This window comes from Patella vulgata, chromosome 2, assembly GCF_932274485.2.
Source record: "Patella vulgata chromosome 2, xgPatVulg1.2, whole genome shotgun sequence".
NCBI lineage: Eukaryota > Metazoa > Mollusca > Gastropoda > Patellidae > Patella > Patella vulgata.
This window is the reverse complement of record NC_065880.2, coordinates 33,143,283-33,166,272: the sequence shown is the minus strand read 5'-3', so window position 1 is coordinate 33,166,272 and position 22,990 is coordinate 33,143,283. Positions and strand designations below refer to the sequence as shown.

The 22,990-nt window shown below is 35.0% G+C and overlaps 1 protein-coding gene across 1 annotated transcript; it reads right to left on the bottom strand.

Moving 5' to 3' along the window:
- Positions 1-235: 235 nt before the first annotated feature.
- Positions 236-22,986, bottom strand: LOC126810437 (glutathione S-transferase kappa 1). Its single transcript, XM_050535511.2, has 8 exons — positions 22,651-22,986; positions 20,323-20,404; positions 16,731-16,831; positions 15,675-15,803; positions 14,635-14,670; positions 12,090-12,206; positions 4,334-4,427; positions 236-2,217 (listed from the first exon to the last, which is right to left on the bottom strand). The coding sequence occupies exons 1-8, from the start codon at positions 22,720-22,722 to the stop codon at positions 2,174-2,176; spliced, it is 675 nt and encodes a 224-aa protein (XP_050391468.1). The 5' UTR covers positions 22,723-22,986; the 3' UTR covers positions 236-2,173.
- Positions 22,987-22,990: the final 4 nt, after the last annotated feature.

The window sequence follows — 22,990 nt, the reverse complement described above, 5'->3', positions numbered from 1 at the left end:
TGAAGAATTATAATGTGTCAACATACTGTTCACAAAAAAATGCTTTGATCCGTTTAGTAAATCATTTTTTAGAATGATTTGATTAAAGTGCCTCTCTGATTTTGAAATCGTACTGACGTTTTTTTGCTGTTTAGTATATTTATAGCCTATTGCATTTACAGTGGATATCGCTTGTGTGATAAATTTCATAATTTACATGAATTTGATTGGTCAATCAAAAAGGAACTACTTTTTTATTTTTAAAGAACAATTCATTTTTATTAAACATAACTTCTTTCTTATTAAAAAAGGAACTATTTTTATGTAATTGACTTTCATTTAAACACTGGGTCAATATAAAGGACTTTGCAATGGTTGAATTGCTGTCAAAAAATGGTGTATCACTACGCCATAGTGTAATCAGGTTCAGTACAAGTGAAATCTATAGTAAAGAATTACATTTATTTATTTGTGCATGCAAGACAGGATTGAGTGATAAAAAAATCTCCTACGAGTGTTTTTTGATATCAAAAAATATCAACACTCGTCGATAAAGTAAAATAACTCGGCAGAGCCTCGTTTTTTTGACTTTATCGACTTGTGTTGGTATTTTTTGATATCAAAAAACACTCGTAGGAGATCCTCTATATGTATTGATGAAACTGACATGTTTGTCAATATTGGTTTGTAAAGTATATTTGAAGGAAACATATATCACATTTAATTTAAATGGCAAAAACAAATTCAACGCACAAGCTTAAAATTTGAAATGAAATAAAATGAAATTGAACACCTTACTTTTCTAAACGTAACGGGATAATGAAGATTGCATGATATGTGTAAAAAGGGCATATTCAGCACGGACCAGTTACTTATGTTGATAGGCATGATTAACATTTTTACTTGAAACTGGATATTTATCATGTTTTACGATAATTACGATTAAATAGTGCTTTTATACGCCTACATTTATTTATTCTGCATTTAGTGCAGAATGTACTGACGAAATTGACAATTATTTATGATTATCATCGGAAAGGCTATATACGACAACATTTCAATGTATGCGTATAAAAATATCCCCAACTAAGAATTATACTCAAAATATTTTTTTTTATCTTGAATCACCAACAAACGACATTTTTCAACATATGGAAATTATCGTCGATATAATCGTTTGAAACATTCATGAATTCAATAAAATAAAATTTCTGGTTTAGATTGGTAGAAAGTGGACTACAGACTGTAGCGCGTGACATTATAGCACAGTTTTCTATATAGATATCCAATTTTAAACACTCATACACGATAAATCTCGGTCTATTGCAGGTCTTTTTTTCTGACTTCTAATGTTATATAAATTATTATTTTATATTTAGACATTTATTCACAAGACAAGTCCATATTCAACTGGATGACCCAAATATTGAACCACGCTATTCAATAATTTAACGTTAAAATGGATAATCGCAACTTCGTTTATTAGTGTAGCAATAGTACTTGACAATCACGAATATTTACGCTACATCTTGTCATAACTTCGATCAGATTAAAGTAATTTGACTGAAATTATCAATATATTAAAGATACATTATGGGAGATTAGATAAAGAGCTGGCAGTTCTCACTATAATAGTTAAAAACTAGATAATGTAAAGGGAATTTGCTGAAAATGTCAGTCAAATTGGTCCACTCTGAACTAAGAATGTAGCCATTGAATTTTGGATCTAGCCTCGATCATCATTACTAAAGTCTGTACGATAAATACATAGTCTCGAATATCCATTTCTTGATTTAATCATGAATGGGGTTAAGCAGCAGATCGGATCCTAATCAAGTAAAGAAAGACCTGCAATAGGCAGATTTAGCTCTTGCATAATGTATGTTTAATTTTTCATTATCTACTTTTGAACCAGTATAGCTAGAACGGTCCGATATTTATCTTTTAAAAAGCTTTACATAATGCATCTTTAACTATATCAGGAACAAATGTTTAGTTTTTATCTTTTATAAACAAATTCACAAGGAACCAAGGCGTAACGTAATTATAATTTTAAATTATTCTGTCACATGTGTGTAAGTTGTTGAGGAACTATGATGCCATTTTCCCTCTAAGGACAGTAGAGATAAATCATCTGTTCAGCCGTTTTGTTGTGTTGATTGCCAGTTCTACCAAAAAAAGTAAAACTCTGTTTCTATAGTTTAGAATTTGAAGGTACTGGTCCCAACCATTCTTCACCTGAAAGTAGGTTATAATGTGTACATTATATGTAAATTAAATATCAAGAAAAAGGATGCAATGGAATTTATCATCTTACTTTTCTGATAAACCCGTGCTAATGAAAACGATTTTAATGACTAGACGCCGATCCCTGTAACTGTAAGCCCTCTGTCCTGCACCAATGACAAGGGGGCGACGCCACGCAGGAAAATCTCCATGATTTTTTAGAAACATTTATTTTCAACTCACTACGGTCCGATGGTTGATGATTGTGTTTGGCTGTGAAGAATTGTTGTTCTTGTTAACGCTCATTCTGCTTTGCTTTTAGGCTCTGCTATTTTTTTCAATGGTCTCTTAATCTTAACTATGTCTATTTTAAGATCCACGTGGGCGTTTCGTCCGGTGACCCCGGAAACCAACAGTTTAACGTATTACCCCATCACATTACCACAGAGAGAGAGAGAGCGAAATGGGGTTTAACGTCCACTCGACACAAACTAGGTCATTTCGGGACTAACATATGGTTTAATTTTATTTCAATAATTCGCTTGCGCATAGGGGTCTTTAGCAGTGGGAGGAAACCGGGGGACCCGGAGAAAACCCACGAGGTTGGACAGACGACCCTACTCCTTACTCAGCCGGGGATTCGACTCATTACCAGCATCTATATTTCCCTCTATGGTCCGATGTTGATTGTGTTTGGCTGTAAAGGATTTGTCTAAAATACAAGGACTTAATCTTAGCTATTTATGTCTAATTTAAGAACCACATTGGCATGTTTTAGTTTTGATGTTCAGATATGAATTCGGCGACCCCGAAAACCTTAACGTATTACACCATCACATAACCAACATCGAAATTTCACTCGAAATTTCTCTTGAATATAGCGGTCATATTGGAATACTTGTTGGTGGGAACATATTAGTACGTTTACATCTGAATTAAGTGACCCCGAAAACCGGTTTCAATACATTACACGCTTATATGATGTTCCTGCCAAAATGAGCTCGGATAGGACTGAGAGAATGACTTTATTTTAAATCTATGCTTGTAACATATGTATCTAGCTTGATATAAAACTGTAGAACCCGTATTTTTGTTCCTGTCATCTTGGATCTGATAAATAGATATACCGAACGTGAGATGTTAAAGAAACATTTAAAGATACGTCCTAACCAGTTAAAGAATTGCACTAGACAACACTAGACGATCACAAGTTTAATCAAATATCTAGCAGAGAAGAGAGTGTGCGTCACACGTTAGATGTGGGGAGTTTTTGTAGCTTTGTACTTTTCACATCTAACCAGCGACTCATATAACTGTATCGTATGACATATTTGATTTGATTGCCGAGCTGTGTGCATAGTTTTACAGATGCCAGGGTGACATCATCCGGAATCTGTATCTAAACGCCATATGGAAGATATATAACCCACCAAAAACATTAGGTGAACTACATATACGTTTGTTGACCTGCTGCCGGACTACTACAGAGAAACTTGTTTACATAATGTCAAATTTGTTGAGGATATCTTTTTTGTAGCATAAAACATTATTTTGCCATAAAATACATCATATTTGTAAATCAAACACTTTTTTATTCCAGTAGATATCTCTGTCGGAGCATTAGTGTTTCTTTTTTAAAATTTAATCATGGGTTATTATTACTACACTCACTACGAATTTAACTTATTCACAAATTGTGATGACTTTCACAAAGGACTTTTAGGCTCAGACACCGAACACCCAATAACAACCTAAGATTCTTTTATCACAACATAATTTCAGAAAAGTCTAATTGTCAAAGATATTAACTTTGTTATTAGATTAATATTTCTTGCGATCTACCTCCTCAAATCCATATAGCAATCTAGGTGGGTTTTTTATCTGCACCGGACAATCAATAAATGAATAAAAAAAGGATGATCTTTCATGAAAGATTAAATGTGTTTCTAGAATTGATGCAATCATCTCAAACAATGGAAGGAACATGTGAATTATATCTGACTGCTTGATTTTTTCAATAATTCAATAAAGAAAAATGTCGTCAGCCGGGTTATTTTTCCTCAACAAAATAATACTGTCAATCATAAAAATGGTGGTGTAATAATTGAAGTATAGAAGACAAGCTTACCTAGAATACGCGCCAAGATTGGAAATCGATCTGATCCAAATACGACTTCTTCTTTACCGTTGACGTGGGCGACAATAAAAGGTGCACCAAATGCCTGTAAAATATAGTCCGAATTATGACTTATTCAATTTTAATCATAAACTGTAATATTAAAAGAGACATTAATATTGATAGAATTGATCATGTCAAAAATGACTACATGACTGTACATTTGTCCAAAACGAATCCATACCAAGATTCATTTGGGTTGATAATGGGATTATACAGAATGCAGCTGACTTAAAGTATTATATGGGTAAGAAACAAAACTGCTCACTTCAAATAGTGAAGTATTTAACTCAGGATCACCAATGTACAGTCTTCGACATTGCAAACACGACTTATTGACAAATTTAAATCAACATTGGTGGTGTTATCTTACCATGAAAAGATGGACTTCCGATATTCAATATTTAAGACAAAATGAAAAATTTAAAATTGGCACACGAATCGCGTGCCAGAATGCTTTCAAACGCCATTTGTAATGAAGTGACTGGATGAACGAGGTTAAACATATCCCACAAGGGAAGACTACCGGTGTAGACTGGAACCAGACGCCAAAGATTGCCATTCAAGTTGCACTCTTCGCGTATTTTACCGAACATAACTGATTAGAAATTACAGTAAAACGGATGCAGATCAGTTTATATACATTCATATTTAGAGTGCCCCACCATAAATAAATATCTCCAAATATCTCGATAATTACACCACAATATTTATATACATATACCAATCCTTTAATCAGTTTCGCAAATTTATAGTCACTAAACAAACGGTCATGTACTTAATAAGTTATGACCATTTAATTATCGATAAATAATAGACTGAAATATGGTTACGAGTATCGGCCATAACATCCGGGCACTTTTGAGTAAAAAAATAGGTTACATACCCTTGTTTTGAAATTAGTCTCGCTTAACCAGTCTACCGACCATTCTACGTCCAATGGACAGGCCGGGATAATCAAGACTATTTTTTTTTATGAAACATAACAGAAAGCTGGAAAAAGAAATTGAATTTGGAAACATGCGCGTTAGGCAACTCAACATTAAAGAACCTTGTAAAAGTAAAATGAAACTACTGCTAGTATCATGTTCTTGCCTAACCCGAGTGTTTCAGAGATATTATTTGTACTAAACCAAAGGATGTCGCTCCTAACTGTATAGTTAATGATAAAGCAATTTAAAAAAAAAATAAAACGAACGTAATTTCTAAAGCTGCGTAATAACCAAAAAGCTAAATATTCTGAATCGTCAACAATAGATTTTTTACGGCTGTAATAGTTGATAGATGTTTAGAGAATTTCACGTGCGATGGCTATTTATAGACTCATAGACTCTGTTATTGCACTGCGTGATTAGTACTGATTAGCCAAGACAAGCCACTGAAGCGTGCACATTCGCCGTGTCGAGTTCAACTTTCTGTAAGGAAAATTTTCGCTGCACGGTGCACTCTATCATATTACATTAATATATGCGTTACGACCCATTTGTGTCCATTTCTAGATGCCAAAGAATAGACAATAGCCAGTGAGTAATATTCAGATTCTTGTGCACAATTTGTTTCTGTCGCCTGTATAATATGATGCTTCGATTATATGAAGACTGGCACATCATGAGCACTGACATAATTTACATTTGCTAAGACTACAGTACATAATGTATAAAGGGCAATCATAAACTTTAAACTATAATATAAAAATCGACAAAAGAAGAAACGATCCGTTTGTCGCCATATCATAGAAATCCTTTTGCATTTTTAGTGTAAACATTGAAATGTTTGTTGACACAAAGACATCAAAGTTTAAACAAATATATGACAATCATAAAACATAATATTATATGAACAAATATATAAATATGTTTTGTCCATATTTTATAGATTTTATCTTTACAACTTTATAAATGTATTTACTCTCATAGATTAAAATGTCAATACCCTTCGATTTTCTTTAAACTTATGCACAAAAGCTAATTTTATCAATGCATCTAATAAAAGAACATTTGTTTTACATGTTTCAAGAGAGAAGTCGCATCATCGAATTATTGGCCAAGTTATAAAATATACCTTTAGGCAATAAGTCATCAACTTACTTAAGGAGCCAAGTAATCAATGATTGTTCATGAAAAGTCCCAATCATTCAGTCTCGGCCATCCTTGTCTCCATAAAAAAGAAATCTAGTTCATTAGCCGCTAATATGACGCCACTCAATCAATAGGACACCAATCGCTACTACTGTCGGCACTCTGATTTAATATGAGTACAATTCTTGGTATTTTTTAATAATTATAATATGTGTTTTTAAAGCGTGTTCATTATCCAACAGGATACTTTCTGACTACTTTCTACCCGGGCATGTAAGGCAATGACTCACTAATCAGGAGGTTGCGAGTTCGATCCCGGTGTTGGCAAAAAAGAACTTCGGGAGTTTCCAATGTGGTTTCTCGTTGTCAGATGTGCAGGACAGACGGTGGAAAGGAACAATGTCTAGTGGTTCGGATGGTACGCAAAACTGGGTTTCCGTGTATACGTTGGCGTACACGTAAAAGAACCCCTGCCGCTGCCGGTCAAAAGTGCCCTCTTAGTACGCCCGACTTCATTAGCCCGGTAATGCAGAAAAGTAGGAAGCTAAAAACCTATTCAAGTAAGCTTCAAGTAGTTGCGGACACAGGGCTACCATTTCTCATTTGATTTCTATTTTTAAATTTAAATAGTGATACTGGACACTTTTCTGGTTTCTTTGCTTAAAATTCATAATCCACTGTGTAATATTATACATTTTGTATTTTGATTCCCGGCCAAACATTCCAGTTAATTTATTAAGCCATTAGTATGTACATACCACTAATAACAACCTGAGGGTAAAGCTGGAACAGATAAGAATATAAAGAGATAGAAAATGTCGGACAAAAGTCTATGGAAAGACAGGAGTTGGTTATATTAGGATTATAAATGTAATTAAGATCAAGATGATTTCCTACAAGCGTGAAATGTACAATGATGATTGATATTTGAAGTCAGATCAGATGTTGAAACTTACCAATTACACGTGAACTTGTCAAAAGCAAATGTCAATAAAATGTCGGACACTTTGGGTCCATCAGTATTGATTAGCCCAAATATCTATATAGTTTAATATTACGTCTTTCACCAGTCAAACTTCATTAGAAATTTCCTTACGGGCAGTGATATATATGGTGTTGACTCTTATACGATAACGCATTTAAATTCCCACTAGGACAAATTCCTTTACACGAGATCGATTTGGTCAGAAAAGAAATAAGCCAATCCATTAAATTTCAAAACAAGTCACCGCGAGGTTTAATAGACTGCAGAGAGAGAGGGAGAGAGAGAGAGTACACTCGACACAAACTAGGTCATTTCGGGACTAACACATGGTGTGAGGAAACCGGGGGACCTGAAGAAAACCTACACGGTTGGACAGGCGACCCTATAGATAACCTTAAATATTTGGGTCTACGTTTTGACAAATACTTGTCTGGGGAGGATACTGTTAACAGCATTATAAAGAAAGCAAATTCAAGATTAAAATTTCTGTTTCGCTATAATAATGCCTTTGTTCTGCATTTATTCAGTGCCACTTTGATTATGCCTGCTCAGCCTGGTATTCTGGTGTGAATCAATCACTTAAAAATAAATTACAAGTTGTTCAAAATAAGGTTCAAATAAGATTTGTGAATGGGCTAGGACGTAGAGATCATGTTTCATATTCAGATTTGAATATACTTAATGTTGAAAACTGAGTTAAACAGTTAAAACTCAATCACGTACATAAGATTTTTCATAATAATTGTCCATCATACCTTAAATCAAAATTCAAATGTGTTAGAGATACTCATCAATATGGCACAAGATCTAGTTTATTCAATTTTGCTGTTCCAAAATGCGCGGGTAGAGATCAGTTCACTTTAAAGCTGCAGCCAAGAAGTATTTATTGTTAATACAATGTTAATCTGTGATACTACAAGCTTGATAATCTACTATTAATAAAATTGGTTGATGTATAACATGTAGACATAAATATATTTTATTATTTGTGATACAATGCTGTGATGGCATGTTTATTAAATTTTGCCTCCCCAATGATGACCTGACGCGACCTTAGCAATTTAACTTTGGACCCCATTGGAAATAAGCAACGGATGTTATATACGTCAGGCTTTATGGGCTATCCTAAGTAAAGGTCTCTTCATGACACCATACCTATCATATTCCTCTATGCTTGTCTCATTTGGCATCCCAATTATACAATGTAGCACATAGTTCTTATTTTCATATACATAATCTGTATTTATTGTTCTCACTTTCCCAGTCGTGCAATGCGGCACTAGTTCTTATTATAATACATTAATTTATTGTCATGTTGTAACCTTTACTTGAAGAATAAATAAATAAATAAATAAATAAATACTCCTGGTCACGAAATCACAATCAACTAGACCACCCAACCCTCTTCCCGCATAGCACACTGGAGGGTAGGTTTAGCGTTTGCAGTACATGCAGTTTAACTGGAATTCCTTTAAACCCATGCACCACTGTCTAAAGATTTAAACAACTTTGTAATTTCGGCAACATTTTGCCTTGCGTTATAAATACAGTTATATAAAATAGAATCATTAAACTAATGGTACAATTTTGTAAAATCCAATAATAACAAGTTGAATATTGTAAGATAATTCCATATCCGAGATATTTTTTATAAGCCTGTTAAGGTTTCTACGCTTCTCCGGTTCTAATTTTCCTTATAGGAACACCAAATAGCGATATGTATGATCAATAATATAATACAATTACTGATCATAATTGTCACTGAAATAATATTATTTTGGTATTGATATTCCGGTGAATGTACGATAAATTAGTTATGATTTAGAATAATGGAAGAAATCCATAAATTCGAAGAATTGGTCTAAATGGATTATCTTTTTTTTTAAATTAAATATTATGATACAGAAATGAAGAGGATATGTTATTTTTAGAGTTGTCATTAAACTTGTATACTGTCAGTTCAAAATAAATCCTGGAATCAGTCTGTCCGTTACGTTTTAAAGGCAACACAAGTTATGTGTAGGGTTTCAATTTCAGGTTATCTACAAAATTAAACGAGAAAAGTTTGTGATTTAAAAAATACTGATCTGGAAATAGTAAATAAGAGATTAAACATTAAACTGAGTTGATAAAAGGGAATGCCATGGTAGCCAAACATAAAAAACTAGTATTTTATTTATATTAGTCTGTGTCGAGACTGGAAAAAAAATAGGTTTGGAAGCTAGTCTTGTCACGTAAAAATACCATAAACTAGTCTGTAATCCATTTAGTTAGACTGTAATAATCACCACTGGTACCTCTCGAATTTTATACTCGTTTCTACATGATATTGAGCTTAATTCATTTGATTGGACTAGAAAACAAAAGATTAGACTTGATCCGTTGCCGTAATCCCCTTGATAATCCTCGAAAATAAATTTGAGAATATAGCGCATGATTTGGGTCAGCAATGACTTTAGATTTATAGACCTTGCAATACTATGTGGAATCGTAATTTGCCCTGCATATCTTAAGAAAAGCGTTGATAGGTTCTTTCAATTCCGTGTATAACCTCGGAAATACGAAGACCGCATTCAAGCCGAGAACAAGGTTAGGTCATCTAAATTAACAAATTGAAGATAAACAAATGTTATTAATATTCTTGGTTCGTTTGTTCCTGGAGTTTTACGTCCACTTCCACCAAGGGTGATATCGTAGAAAAGTTAATACTCTTAATGTTGGTTGATTTAAATCGAAAACCACGGCTTGGATATACTCCGATTTGTTTTAGAAATGGACTAAGACTGTAATTGTTCTTTGTCGTGTCCGGGCCCGTATCTACAGGGGGGCGCGGGGGCTGAAATGCTCTCGCCCCCCCCCCCCCCGCTCATAAATTGCTAACAATCATTAAGTATACACAGTTCCTTATATTAACCTAAAAAAACTACGCTTCCCTAAGCAGGAGGAGGTATAATTCAGGCGACTATGCGCATATTAATCCCACGGTATCTCATTACTTTATAAACCATTTTTTTGGTACTAATCTAAAATAATTTTAAATAAATTTAAAAAATCACGATTTTTTTTTGTTTGAATATTTATTTTAAAATGCTTATTAGATGCCTCGGTAACTACATAGCATGATGATTACAACAGTCTGTTAGAATGACCTTTCCGAAAATTTCCTCAAAATGTTCGCCCCCCCCCCCCCTACCGAAAGGTAATGCCCCCCCCCCCCCCCCCGTTTAATGGTGTCTAGATACGGGCTCGGTCGTGTCTATAAAAAAGTAATACAAGTCAATTATACAAATTTATTTTAAAATGAAAATGGAAACTATAGTTCATTAACCCATTTACATGATTATATTCCAGGTTTATTATACTCAATTTCGCATCAGAAACAATAGGGAGATATTTCAAGTAAAACCCTTATATCATTTAGTGGTCGGATTGAAATATATTATTATAGAAGGCAGGGGATTTTAGGGACTGCAGCTGAAGACTGTCCAGAGATTAAATGAATAGTATAGATTTTGTATACAAAATAATGGAGCACTTACAAAATCTGATGTTCGCGAGTCTGAATCACAGTAATATCCAGGACATTCGGAATGGTGGTATAGGGTGAGGTTTCAGAGGGGACCTGCTTCGCCACCAATATTTGTTCATTAGTTTAAAAGTTGTCCCGGAGACAAGCTCACCAAATAATATTTCATTTCATTTATTATCTGTGGCGTAAAGGCAGGGATATCTTGCTTTTGGTAGAAGTTTTCTCTCCGAAGACAAGAATAGAATATTAGTCGTATTTTCTTTTGCTTTAAAAGGGTTCCTTAAACATTGGTTCCCTTCTGAATTAGTATTGGTCGAACTGTCTATAATGTTTCGATCAACCAGACGATGTGGGGGGGGGGGGGGGGTCGAAACACTATGCCGGGACTCCTTAAACGAAACCAGTATATTTGACCAACTAGATCACCGGATATATCTTATGAAATAAAGAAAGAAGGGGCATTTTTTGATCATTAATAAGAAGGAAGTTGTATACATAAATACAGTGCTGCTATAGTGTTAATAATATTCGAGATTTATCATATCGTGGGACATCCTAGCAGTACAACAGAGTGTATTCTGCATTGATATAACAGGAATTAGCTGTTATTGATGTATCGAAACACTGACATCGGAAAAAGTGATTAGTTATTTTCAAAAAGTAACGGCGCGACAATTGCATTTTTCGCTAAAAAAAAATCAAATTTCTGACGGCTTAATCCATGCTAATATATATTCAGTTTGATTATATTACATGTAATTTTTTTAAAAAAAAGAAAAAAGCAAAAACAAAATGTTAACGCTAGATAACCTCTCAGCTTGGATTTAATCCAACTCTGTGATATCACCCAAGATAGAAGCGGGCTTTAAGCAGTAAACGAAACGAACGATTCAATCGGATTACATTCTGTTCGCCCACAACAAAATGGAGGCGGAATTATTACCAAGCGAGCAGCATAGATCGATGAAATTTCAGTTCGGCATTTCTTTGTAAATACTGACCGGAACTGAGCCATTTTTGGACCTATCCCATGAGACTTTAAGGGTTATTTCCATAATGTCAATCAACTACATTTAATATTTAAAAAAAAAGATACATAAAGACACAATAACTTACATATAGTTTTATTGCTCTTTCTGTATGAGATTTTAATCTGTCTTTGATGGGCTGGGTTGTCATTTTAGCCAGGGCCTCAGCAATTTCACTGTCACTTAATCCCGCTGCCTTACCAGCCTGTTATAAAATAAATAATACTTGTAATTAAAATGTTCTGGTTGTCGCTGCCGATTTAACATTTGCTGCCGAACATAAGGGTATATAAAAGCAAAAATGTTAGTCTGCGTTTAACAACTAGGTTTCTGAAAACCGCACAGATCTGTATAATAATGTCGAACACAAAGAAAATAGCCTACGGGCTTTATTCACTACAGATAGATATACATAAGGACGCAGCTTTTATGTTGGTTAAGAGTAAATATCTGAACTAGGATTTGATATCTAGGCTACAGAAATTGAATCTTATTTTCAAATATTCTTACTAGAAGTTTTCATAAATAAGTGTACATTCATATATTTTATTCCATTTGCAACTTGCTAATTAATATTTCTGAATAAACAAGTATTTCTAGAGATCATGCAATTAACGACTGGAACAGGCCAACGGTTTCTATTTTCGCTGATTAATCTCCATTGATATCGCAATCAAGTGTAAAATTAGTCTTACAGATTAAATAAGAAACTTATTTATCATCCGAAAACCTCGGCCATATTGATACCCCTGATCTGTGAATAAATAGCGATTGGTGTGATGAGCCGTCATCCATATGCTCTCATTTATTTAATCGGCCAATTCATTTGACTGGGTTTGATGGAATTTTCGTCTATCACTGGATCTCAAAGATAAATTTTCTCCATTTTGACATCTAATCCAACAGAAATCGATAGATAAATCTACTCTATGATACAGGAACTTTTTATAATTACTTAATATCAAAATAACCTTCATAAATCAGGAAGTTATCTTCAATATCCATAAATACCTTATAATACCAACATAAATCAGTATTTCAATATTATTTAAATGGCAGAATAGGGATAATCTTTTCATACAATTACGTTGGTTATTGGTAAATTTTTCAGTAAAATAATAAGCTTTTCCAATATGGAAGACATAATCATCAAGAACACCCACCCATCTGTCCCTCGCAATTTTTCTGGTTCAGTGTTCATAGGTTTAATTTTATATCAATAATTCGCATGCGCGTAGGGGTCTTTAGCAGTGAAAGGAAACCGGAGGACCCGGAGAAAACCCACGAGGTTGGACAGGCAACCCTACTCCTTGTCACGTACAACCACCCATATAAGAAGTAATCTTAGCAGTAATATTTTATTAATCATAAAACATCAAAGAGAATATTGAATCCACTTTTCTCTCACTCCTTTGATGATTTAGGATCAATAAAACATGTTTAAATAAAATAATCTTCGTGGTCATCTATTAATCACATGATTAAAAATCGATGCACTTGTCTTTTAACGTCTGCTTCCACAATAGTGTTGTTGTTCAATTTGAGATTTTACTTCCGCTTTCACCTTCAGGCGATATCGTTCAACTGACTTATATAGTCACGAATGGCAAATACATAGACTGGATTAACGAGGTACTTGATAACAGCATGGAATGTTGGGATTTATCAATACACGTGGATCTCCAGACAGTCTCACAAGACCAGGTTTAAGGTTTCTGAGCATACGTACTAGCAAGCGGCCGTCATGCAAGATACGCATACATTTTGCAAAAAAATGGACAGAGAACAAGCTAAAAAAGGAATTTTTTCGTACCGTCAGGGGCCATAATCCAGGATGTTACAGTTCGACATGCGACAATATCAAAGGGAACCAAGATCTTTGGAATATACACATATATTTTAAGTTTCATCAAAAACGGATAAAAATTGTGATCTCTAGAGGTTCCACAACCATGGTATTACATACATTCACACTATTAGCGTACGAGGAGCGGCCATTTTGTCGGCCAGTTTCTGTTCGATTCCCACGGCATTCGAACTCAAGCGTCATTAGGGTGTAACGGTGATATATTCAAAGATTTTTAAAATCCGATGAAATTGTGACATCTCGCGCGAATATCGAAAGGATTCGAGATCTTTGGGTAATAAATACATGTACACCAAAATGGGATAAAAATTGTGACCTGTGGAGTGTTAACAAACAAAATGTCCGGACGGACGGACATAGGCGACGACAATAGGTCCACGTGAAAATGTGGGTGTATAAAATATAAATATGACAACCCCTTTCGATTCAAAATCAATACTTCATGGTGAATTACTGTCATTAATAGGGTAAAATACTTATACGGCATTTATATTAATATGGTCCTACTGATCACAGACAAGGGCGTTTAGAGTTTTTATGTCAATATCGCCTAACGTATTACAAAACGTGACCGTCATGTGAATAATATACATATCTTTCCTTGACGGTCAGTTGTCTACAATACTTTGGGCGTTTGACAAAAAATACACCCTAATCTGATTTTGTCGGTGATTAGTAGGAAACGATCCTTGTTGTGCGCATACCGTAATTTTCTATTCACCAAAAAGAGCGAGTATTGCGGGCATATATATTATATAAAACCTACTTGTTTAAAACTTTCCGGCTCTGTTATATCCTGGTCCTGTTTAAAAAGAAAAATACCATATGGAATGATTTGATCATAACTTTTGTCCTTCGAGCATTCACAGGGTTCGACAAAGTTAACAAGGGTCATAATCTAGAAGTAATTAACGGAAATTGTTGAAATAAAATAGGTGTCTTCGTCTCACCAATGTCTGTATGTGGGCGTATATTTCTTTTTCCATAAACACACACATTGAAGAAACGTACAAAGATGAAAACACCATACCAACGGTAATATGCTAATATTTCGATGTCGATATAATAAAAATATACGAGACCATAATATTTGAAGAGTAAATATATATTCCAGCAGGCTTCAAAATCTCGACGGAATATGATGGGAAGTAAGAAATTAATTTAGAACAACTCAAAAGAACAACTCAGCTCTAATTTGGAAATCGGGTCAGTAAAAGTATTGAATTAAGCTGATCTAAGACGGGAAAAGCTCACACCCTTACTTTTTCGTTTCGAATGAATGTGCGGAAGTTGGTTACTTTACTAAATTTTAGTTTATTTGGCCTGCGGTAATATCGCAAAAAAATATGACCTTTATTTCAGGGCTCTAATATCCTTTAATATTTTTTTTACAAAAAAAACAATGCATATAACTGTATAATTTTACACACGTGATCAGTTGCTTGTTTGAAATGAAATGGGGTTTAACGTCCTACTTTTCTGCACAAACTGGGATAATGAAGACGGGCATAAGCCGCGGAGTGTTCTATGTGGGAAATCAAGAGGAACATTCTCGGTGAACATGAGAATCGAACCCGGGACAAATATTTTTTTGAAGGACATTTTGATATAACAAACTTCCTAAATATCGGATGATGCTTCATGGCAACCAATCTAAGCGAATAATAAATTATTGTAGTATAATTGACTATCATCTTGCAACGTGAAGAGAATGTCAATTGTGTTAAACTTTCAAGATAGAAATGAAATCCCAAGACGTTATCGTTAATCGAATACTAATTCTATATGTATCTAGTAGTAGTATACCTTACTCCAAATCCGGCGCCAAAGTTCGCGTGAAACTTTTTCTGTTTGTTCTGGGTTCTCCATATCTACAGCTGTCAGGAATCGTTGCGCTTTTAAGGAGCCTTTATTGAACATAACATCAAAAGGATTCTAAAAATAAACAGGAAAAATTATTAAAAGTATAGCATGAACTAGCATTTTTTTTTTTTTTTTTTGTCCGAAGATTTATCTTATTATCGATAATTTACCAATAGCGTCGATTATCTTTTGAATAATGTTCCTCACCCACCATTTAAAGGACCGTTGTTTTACAGCTCGCATATATGATAAACGAAAAATCAGGATGGATTATCTTTCGTAATGCAATTTTCATAACTAACAACTGATTATTCGTGGACAAACTAATCGCCGCTAAAGAAAATTAATTGATTGGCGGTTGGGAAATTGAGAGGGGTTTAACGTCCTACTTTACTGCACAAATCGGGCTAAAGAAGACGACCTTTAAAGGGCAATATTGGTGTCAGCCATTATCACAGTGTCCTTTAAATTTTTACCGGACAGTGGCGTTTCCGCCCACTCTTCATCGAATTTCAACAGCCAATAGCACCAATGGTTCTTTTACATGCATAACAACGTGTACGTGAGACCTCGGGTATTCATCACGCCCTTCACCACTGACAAAGGAAAACCACACCTGGAGACAACTCGGGGCCACATTGTTAGTGAGCTGCAGCCTATTCACTGGGCCACCGAGACTCCATGGCGTTTATGGGGTTAACCTATTATTATGAATATCTTATGTATGTGTTTCATATGACGTCAATAATAAAACGCGGTTTTGATTTTAAACGCCTTTGCTTAAATTATTTGTTTTGTAGGTTTTGAATTATCTAATTTCAAGACGGATTTGTCGGGATTACTTGAAGAGGTGTTAACAAAAATAAATTGCAAAACATTGTATAAGACACGCGTGTTGTCAAAAAAAGAAACTGAAAATGAAAATTGTTGAGAATGTTATATTTAAAAAAAACCGTCCTAAGACCATCAGATTATGAAGTGCTTTCCGTTTTTACTTACCGCCGGCATTGAAACTGGCACTTGAAAATATTCGCCTAATCTTTCTACGTCTTTAGGCAAGTATATAGCCTTGAAACGGACGAAGGCTGGGGGTTTATTGTCTGCCAATAGAAGATAGAAGAAAAAAATTCAAATAAAATATTTCACTCAAAATCTTATTTTTGGATTACGATATTCGCTTTATAACGCCAAGAACAGAACAATGGTACTGAAAATACTTCATAGCGAGATGACAATGTATCCGGAACTCTTGATACTATTTTGCTACTTTCACGTTAAAAGTGACATATCGCGGGGGTTTTAATGGACAATGACAAAACAACATATTTTTCGAAAGCTCTTGGCATAATATCTATGCAACACAATGAATGTCACTGTAATATTATTTTATTTTCAAACCGAAAACTAATCTTCAACAACAGAATAATATCTAACCCTGGACTTCTATTGTGTTTACTTGTAATTGCCCTACAGTCAGAATTTTGGAATTATTGGATACTATCTTTCGGCGTATAAATAAATTATTGACACACCTCCAGCAAACGTTTCTATTTCACTAAACTTTAACACATACTTATGTAAAACAGCCACTATTTATTTTGGGCGACGTTTCGAAAAGTATTCTCCCAGCGTTATCTTCGAAACATCGACCAAAATAAATAGAAGCTGTTTTCCATAAGTATGTTAATGATATGTACAACACGTTTTAAATTATTCCACTTCAAACAGAGTAGGTGTTTTCCTGGGCCACCCGATATGTATGTAAACAACAATAACAACAACTTAGTTAATGATGACAAATCAGAGATATGCCCCTACTGTCTGAACCCTCATAAATTTTAAATGGATTTCTTCGACTATGAATAAACTTAACTGTGTGTTTCAAATCACCTCCGGTTAAATAAAATCCAGTGTACAATTAAATTTCTCAACGAACAAAAACGTTAGCTCTTGAAAAGAGAGGGGGAGGGGTTAACGTCCACTCGACACAAACTGGGTCATTTTGGGACTAACATATGGTTTAATTTTATTTCAATAATTCGCTTGCGTGTAGGGGTCTTTAGCAGTGGGGGGAAACCGGAGGACCCGGAGAAAACCCACTAGGTTGGACAGGCGACCCTACTCCTTGTCACATACAAGATTAGAGAGTTGGGTGGGATGATTGTCTTTTGAACACAGTTGCAGAACAAAAAGAACGACATTCGTTTGACCCTTGGATATCTTTAATATTTCTTGATGGACTAAATCAGTCATGTCAATTAACTTCGGCATCCTGCTGTATCTGAGATAAACGCCTATGTATTTTACATTTTCCTCGGCAAAAACATTACCGTGGCCACTAAACACCTATATACCGTTATTTATGGTTTTATTTCATTTTGAGAGAGAGAGAGAGAGAGAGAGAGAGAGAGAGAGGTTTAACGTCCACTCGACACAAACTAGGTCATTTCGGGACTAACATATGTTTAATTTTACATGTATTTCAATAATGTGCAGAATCTCATATTGCTTCCCGCCTATCAGAGTCCTTAGACGACGTTAAAATCTGGATGCTGCATAATCGACTAAAGATGAACGACGAAAAAACTGAGGTTATTATCTTCGGTGGTAGCCGTCAGCTCCACAAGTTTACCATCCACGAATTAAGAGTTGGGGATTCTGTAGTTTGGTCTTCATCTCGTGTTAAATTCCTGGGGACGAAAACTTAAACTTAAAGAGTCACTGTGCCCAGAAGACTCGTTGTGCTGCTTCGGCAATGTCCAACTTGCGGAAATTGAGACCGTTTCTTTCAAGAGAATCATCTCTTCAAATTGCCAGTTGTTTAGTTTTCTCCCATATGGATTACGGAAATAGTCTGCTTTGTGCACTGTAAAAAATATCCATTTTTTTATGTAGCCGAATTCCGTAATTTAACACCTTTTTTCTGTTAATCGATGGATTTTTTGGAGAAATTGTGTTAATTGTCTGAATTATTTCTTCAAATTACGTGTTTTATGTATTTCTGTGGAATATTCAGTATTAAACAGGAAATTTCCGTGAAATTTAGGAATAAAATGTTTTATTCCCTTCTATAACGGACTTAATTCTGTTGTTTTACGGGATAAACGGTGCAACGATAAGTAATCGTATACATATATAATCATTCCTAATAATCATCATGTTATAGTATTCATTTAAATTTATTAACCATAATATGAAGAATCATATTTTGTAACGTTTGGTATATTAATTGACATGTATATCTAATTTCCATTATTTATAAGATCTATAAAGTGTATTGTTATTCATCATACGGTAATCAGATTGTAAGTATTTTCATAAATATGTAAAAGTATGTTTTAATGCTGCGGGTGTTAAGGTTGTAATATTTGGTAATCAAGCACGCTAAAGTCCGGATAGTACAACCGGTTGGCCAGTGTAATTCGGTTTGTCTCTATGGCAGAGTCTGCATACCTGCGAATTGATAATACCGCAAACTTACATCTTTAAGCCTCCAACCACTGACGAGTAGCGGTTTGTGATACCTTGCTCTCGATTCTTATAATAGCGAAAAGAGGTTACGTTTAAAAATTATTTGCGATATCACTTCGATGGAAGCGGACGTTAAATAAAGCTATTTCACGCACGCGTATAAAGTCAATGGTTAATTCAATGAAATTTTTATCACCTTCATGGTCAGGAAACAAAATTTACCAGGATTTTTTTTTTCTGTATTTGAAAATGGAATTTATGTTAATTGAAGGAATTTCTGTAAATTACAGGAAAAACAAATACGGATAAAATTTTCCTGGTAATTTTTGTTTCCGGAATTTTTTACGTTTTTTCACGGAAATTTTTGTTACAGTGTGGTTTGCCAGCAACTACTCTTCAACCTCTTAAACGAATTCAAAATTTTACTGCAAAGCTAATTCTTGGTATTAATTACGGCCATAGCTCGACTGCTGCTCTGAAAAAAACTTCATATATTGCCAGTTGAAGTCCGATGCCAATTCAAGCTACTGGTACTGGTGTATAAGTGTCTCCACAACCTTGCCCCTGCCTAATTTTCTGAATTATTGCAGTCCCAAACTTCATCATACAATACGAGATCGTCATCAAAAAACCTGTCATTTATACCCAAGACAAAAAATAAAACATTTGCAGACATATCGTTCAGTGTACTAGGACCGCGTCTCTGAAATACCCTTCCAGAAAGTGTGAAACGATGTCAAACTGTAACGGATTTTAAAAAGAAACTCAAAACATATTTTTTTTCGTAAAGCATTTCTTTAACTTTTGGGTAAGACTTTGTGAAGCGCCACTGAATGCATGGCAGTAATGTGCGCTATATCAAATGTAATATGTTATGTTATGTTATGTTATAAATCCGTGGAGAGGAATAATCAACAACCATTAAGAATTCGTGGGAGTAATCGTGGTCATCCTGTCAGGTCTTATCATTGAGGTCAGTCGTAGCAATCGTGTTGATCGTATCGAAACATACCCAAACGTACCAGATCGTAAACACAATATGGACAACCCTATCGTAAAGCATCGCACGACTGTGGGAACCTTGTATACACAATCGGATCCAAAAAGCAACCAAGCCTACCTGATGCTTGCATAACACCACCTAAAAAGAATGGTTTTAGTTGTAAATTCATATTCCAGTGAGGTCGATAACGACATAAAACCTGAAAATAAAAATAAAAACATTTTATTTCAAATTAATTAATGGACTAAAATAAATTCATGTAAGGTCGATAACAACATAAACCGAAAAAAAGGGAGAAAGAAAAATGTGGTTTAAAAGCCACTTGGCACAACCTAGGTCATTTCGGGACTAACATAAGGTTCAATTTTATTTCAATAATTCGCTTGCAGTGGGAGGATTAAACCGGGGGACTCGGAGAAAACCCACGAGGTTGGACAGGCGACCCCACTCCTTGGCACGTACAAAGGGGGAATCGAAACGACGCCAGTTGACTCAATGACAGACCTTGATGCAACGCACTAACCATTTGCAGAGTGCGCTTTTGATGGGTTAACAAAGTTAGCACTACGTAATTTTGTTTAAAGAGTCAATCCCGATAATATTTTGGAGAATAAAACTGCTTAATTTGGTGTTAAAATCCCTTAAATTCCTCTACCTTAGGGCCGAGCAACTATGTGATACGTTTTCAAACAACTTAAACCCGTCAGTCTTCATCTGGAATTGGAGATCAGTGCCCCAAGCTGTATTATGCGGTGTCTGGATAAAACCAGGCTTTTATTTATAAAAAGAATGTGTAGGTAAAATTTACCTTTCGTTATCAAGTACAGCACATGGTTCAATCATTGTATAGACCTCTAAAGGAACGGGAATCGATTATTAGGTCACCCAAAGAAAAAACTGACCCGATATCTTAAAAGGGTTACGTGTCCGGATAAGCAGTTTTGACGTTCACGTCCAAACGACTCAATATTTTAAGTTGAAATTTTGAGACAAGGTAAATACACCATATTTTGGCGCTTAAATTTCATACGTACTTAAGACTTTTATTTTTGACACTCTGTTCAAATCGGAATAGTCCCTTTAACTGGGAGAATAAAAATGGTATATTGCGTTCTTTGTGCCCTTTCATGGTTTCATTGTGAAAGAAATCTACGGGGCGAAAGGGGCTGTGCGACGCCCAACAACCATGTATACTGCCCTTTGTTCGGTTCAATTCTGTAGCATTGCCCTACCCCCCCCCCCTCCATCGAATCTCACATGGTGTAAAATCGACAAGCATGCGAGATCTAGCAATAAAGATGGCCATGCAAAGCGTAGAATTACGTCTACACAGCAACCTTGTCTCGAAAATATCAGCCTATCCGAATTAAAAACTTGGATTTGACCGGATTTGATGAGGATCTGTTATGCCTTCAAGAAATCTGATCTCTATTACAGGACATAAACTGTAGCCTCTACCGCGTTCACAAAGAGGAATAATTCTGGAATGAAATTTCGAAGAACGCTGATTATCGATAGGATTTGTCCTCTCATGACGACAATGCTTCGCACCAAATTTGAAAAATACTTTGTTATGTGTGTATCCTCTACCAAGGCAAAGTAAATATGGTACTTGTTGTTAAAAGTTATGTTACATAAGCGTAGTTTTTAGGCTACAACACTCTAACGTTAACTGATTTTGTCTATTGCTCTTTTTATTGGAATTATCTGTATCCCAATATCACTGCCGGTTATACACGTTTACAGCAGCCCAGTATTACTACATGTATGTGAAAACATTTATGCAAATCTATGTCTAAAAAGCTGCCACTTTTCCCCGAGACAAATTGAAAGTTTCGAAACTCAGTCGAATACGGATAATAGCGAAAATGCATCGACTGTCTGATGTTAAATCATGCGATTCAGCTTTATTTCATTAGGCCTATAATTATCGAGGGTTACCGAAAACCTTTTTTCAACGGGCGTTATACAACGAACTTAGTAATTGATATATTTCACCTTTTTGGGCTTCGTTCTCATTTAAAGTATAAATATGGGTCTCAAGACGAAGTTCCGGATATTATGGTTAAATCTAATTCTGCCATAGCCAATTCAAATTAATAAACCTAGAAGTTAAACTATGCCAAAATATACCTAAGATGGAACGCTGTATAAAAAGTACTAAGTAGCACATTTACTCAAAAGGTCACCATTGGCGTTTCATTTCGTTTCATTTCAAGAATGAACAACTTGAAAGTTATTGGATTGACACAGGTGGTCTGTATCCTTATATATTGTCGCCCATTATTTAATTATTGTTGAATAGCTTTTTGTTGGCCAGGTTATTTGGTCTGCATGGGTTGCTGTGCTTCTTCATTGTAAATATGTGAAAATGACATGTATACCAACCGCATTTTATGAGATATAAATATATTTGTTATTAAACATGCCGTATTCAACTGTTACCTCAAATGCCATCCACGAATAAGGCGAAACAACATCATAGAACAATTCAACTGTTTTCCTCGCTGTCGCCATCTTATCCACTCACTCACTGTCGTGAACTTTGGACCTGTGCTGTGTACGTAGTCCTACATATTGAACCGAAACTAGCCGAAGGGCTAAATACTAAAAACTAATTTCGTTGGCAGCGCCTTTAAAATGCTGTACAAATAACCTGATCAACATAAAAAGTATTATTAGAATTTTGTTTTATCGGTGTGTTTTTCCGAGCAAGCTTTCCAAGTGTAGAAAGGGAGACTAATCCATCCAAATAGAAATTATACGTGAAGTAATCGGGTTGATC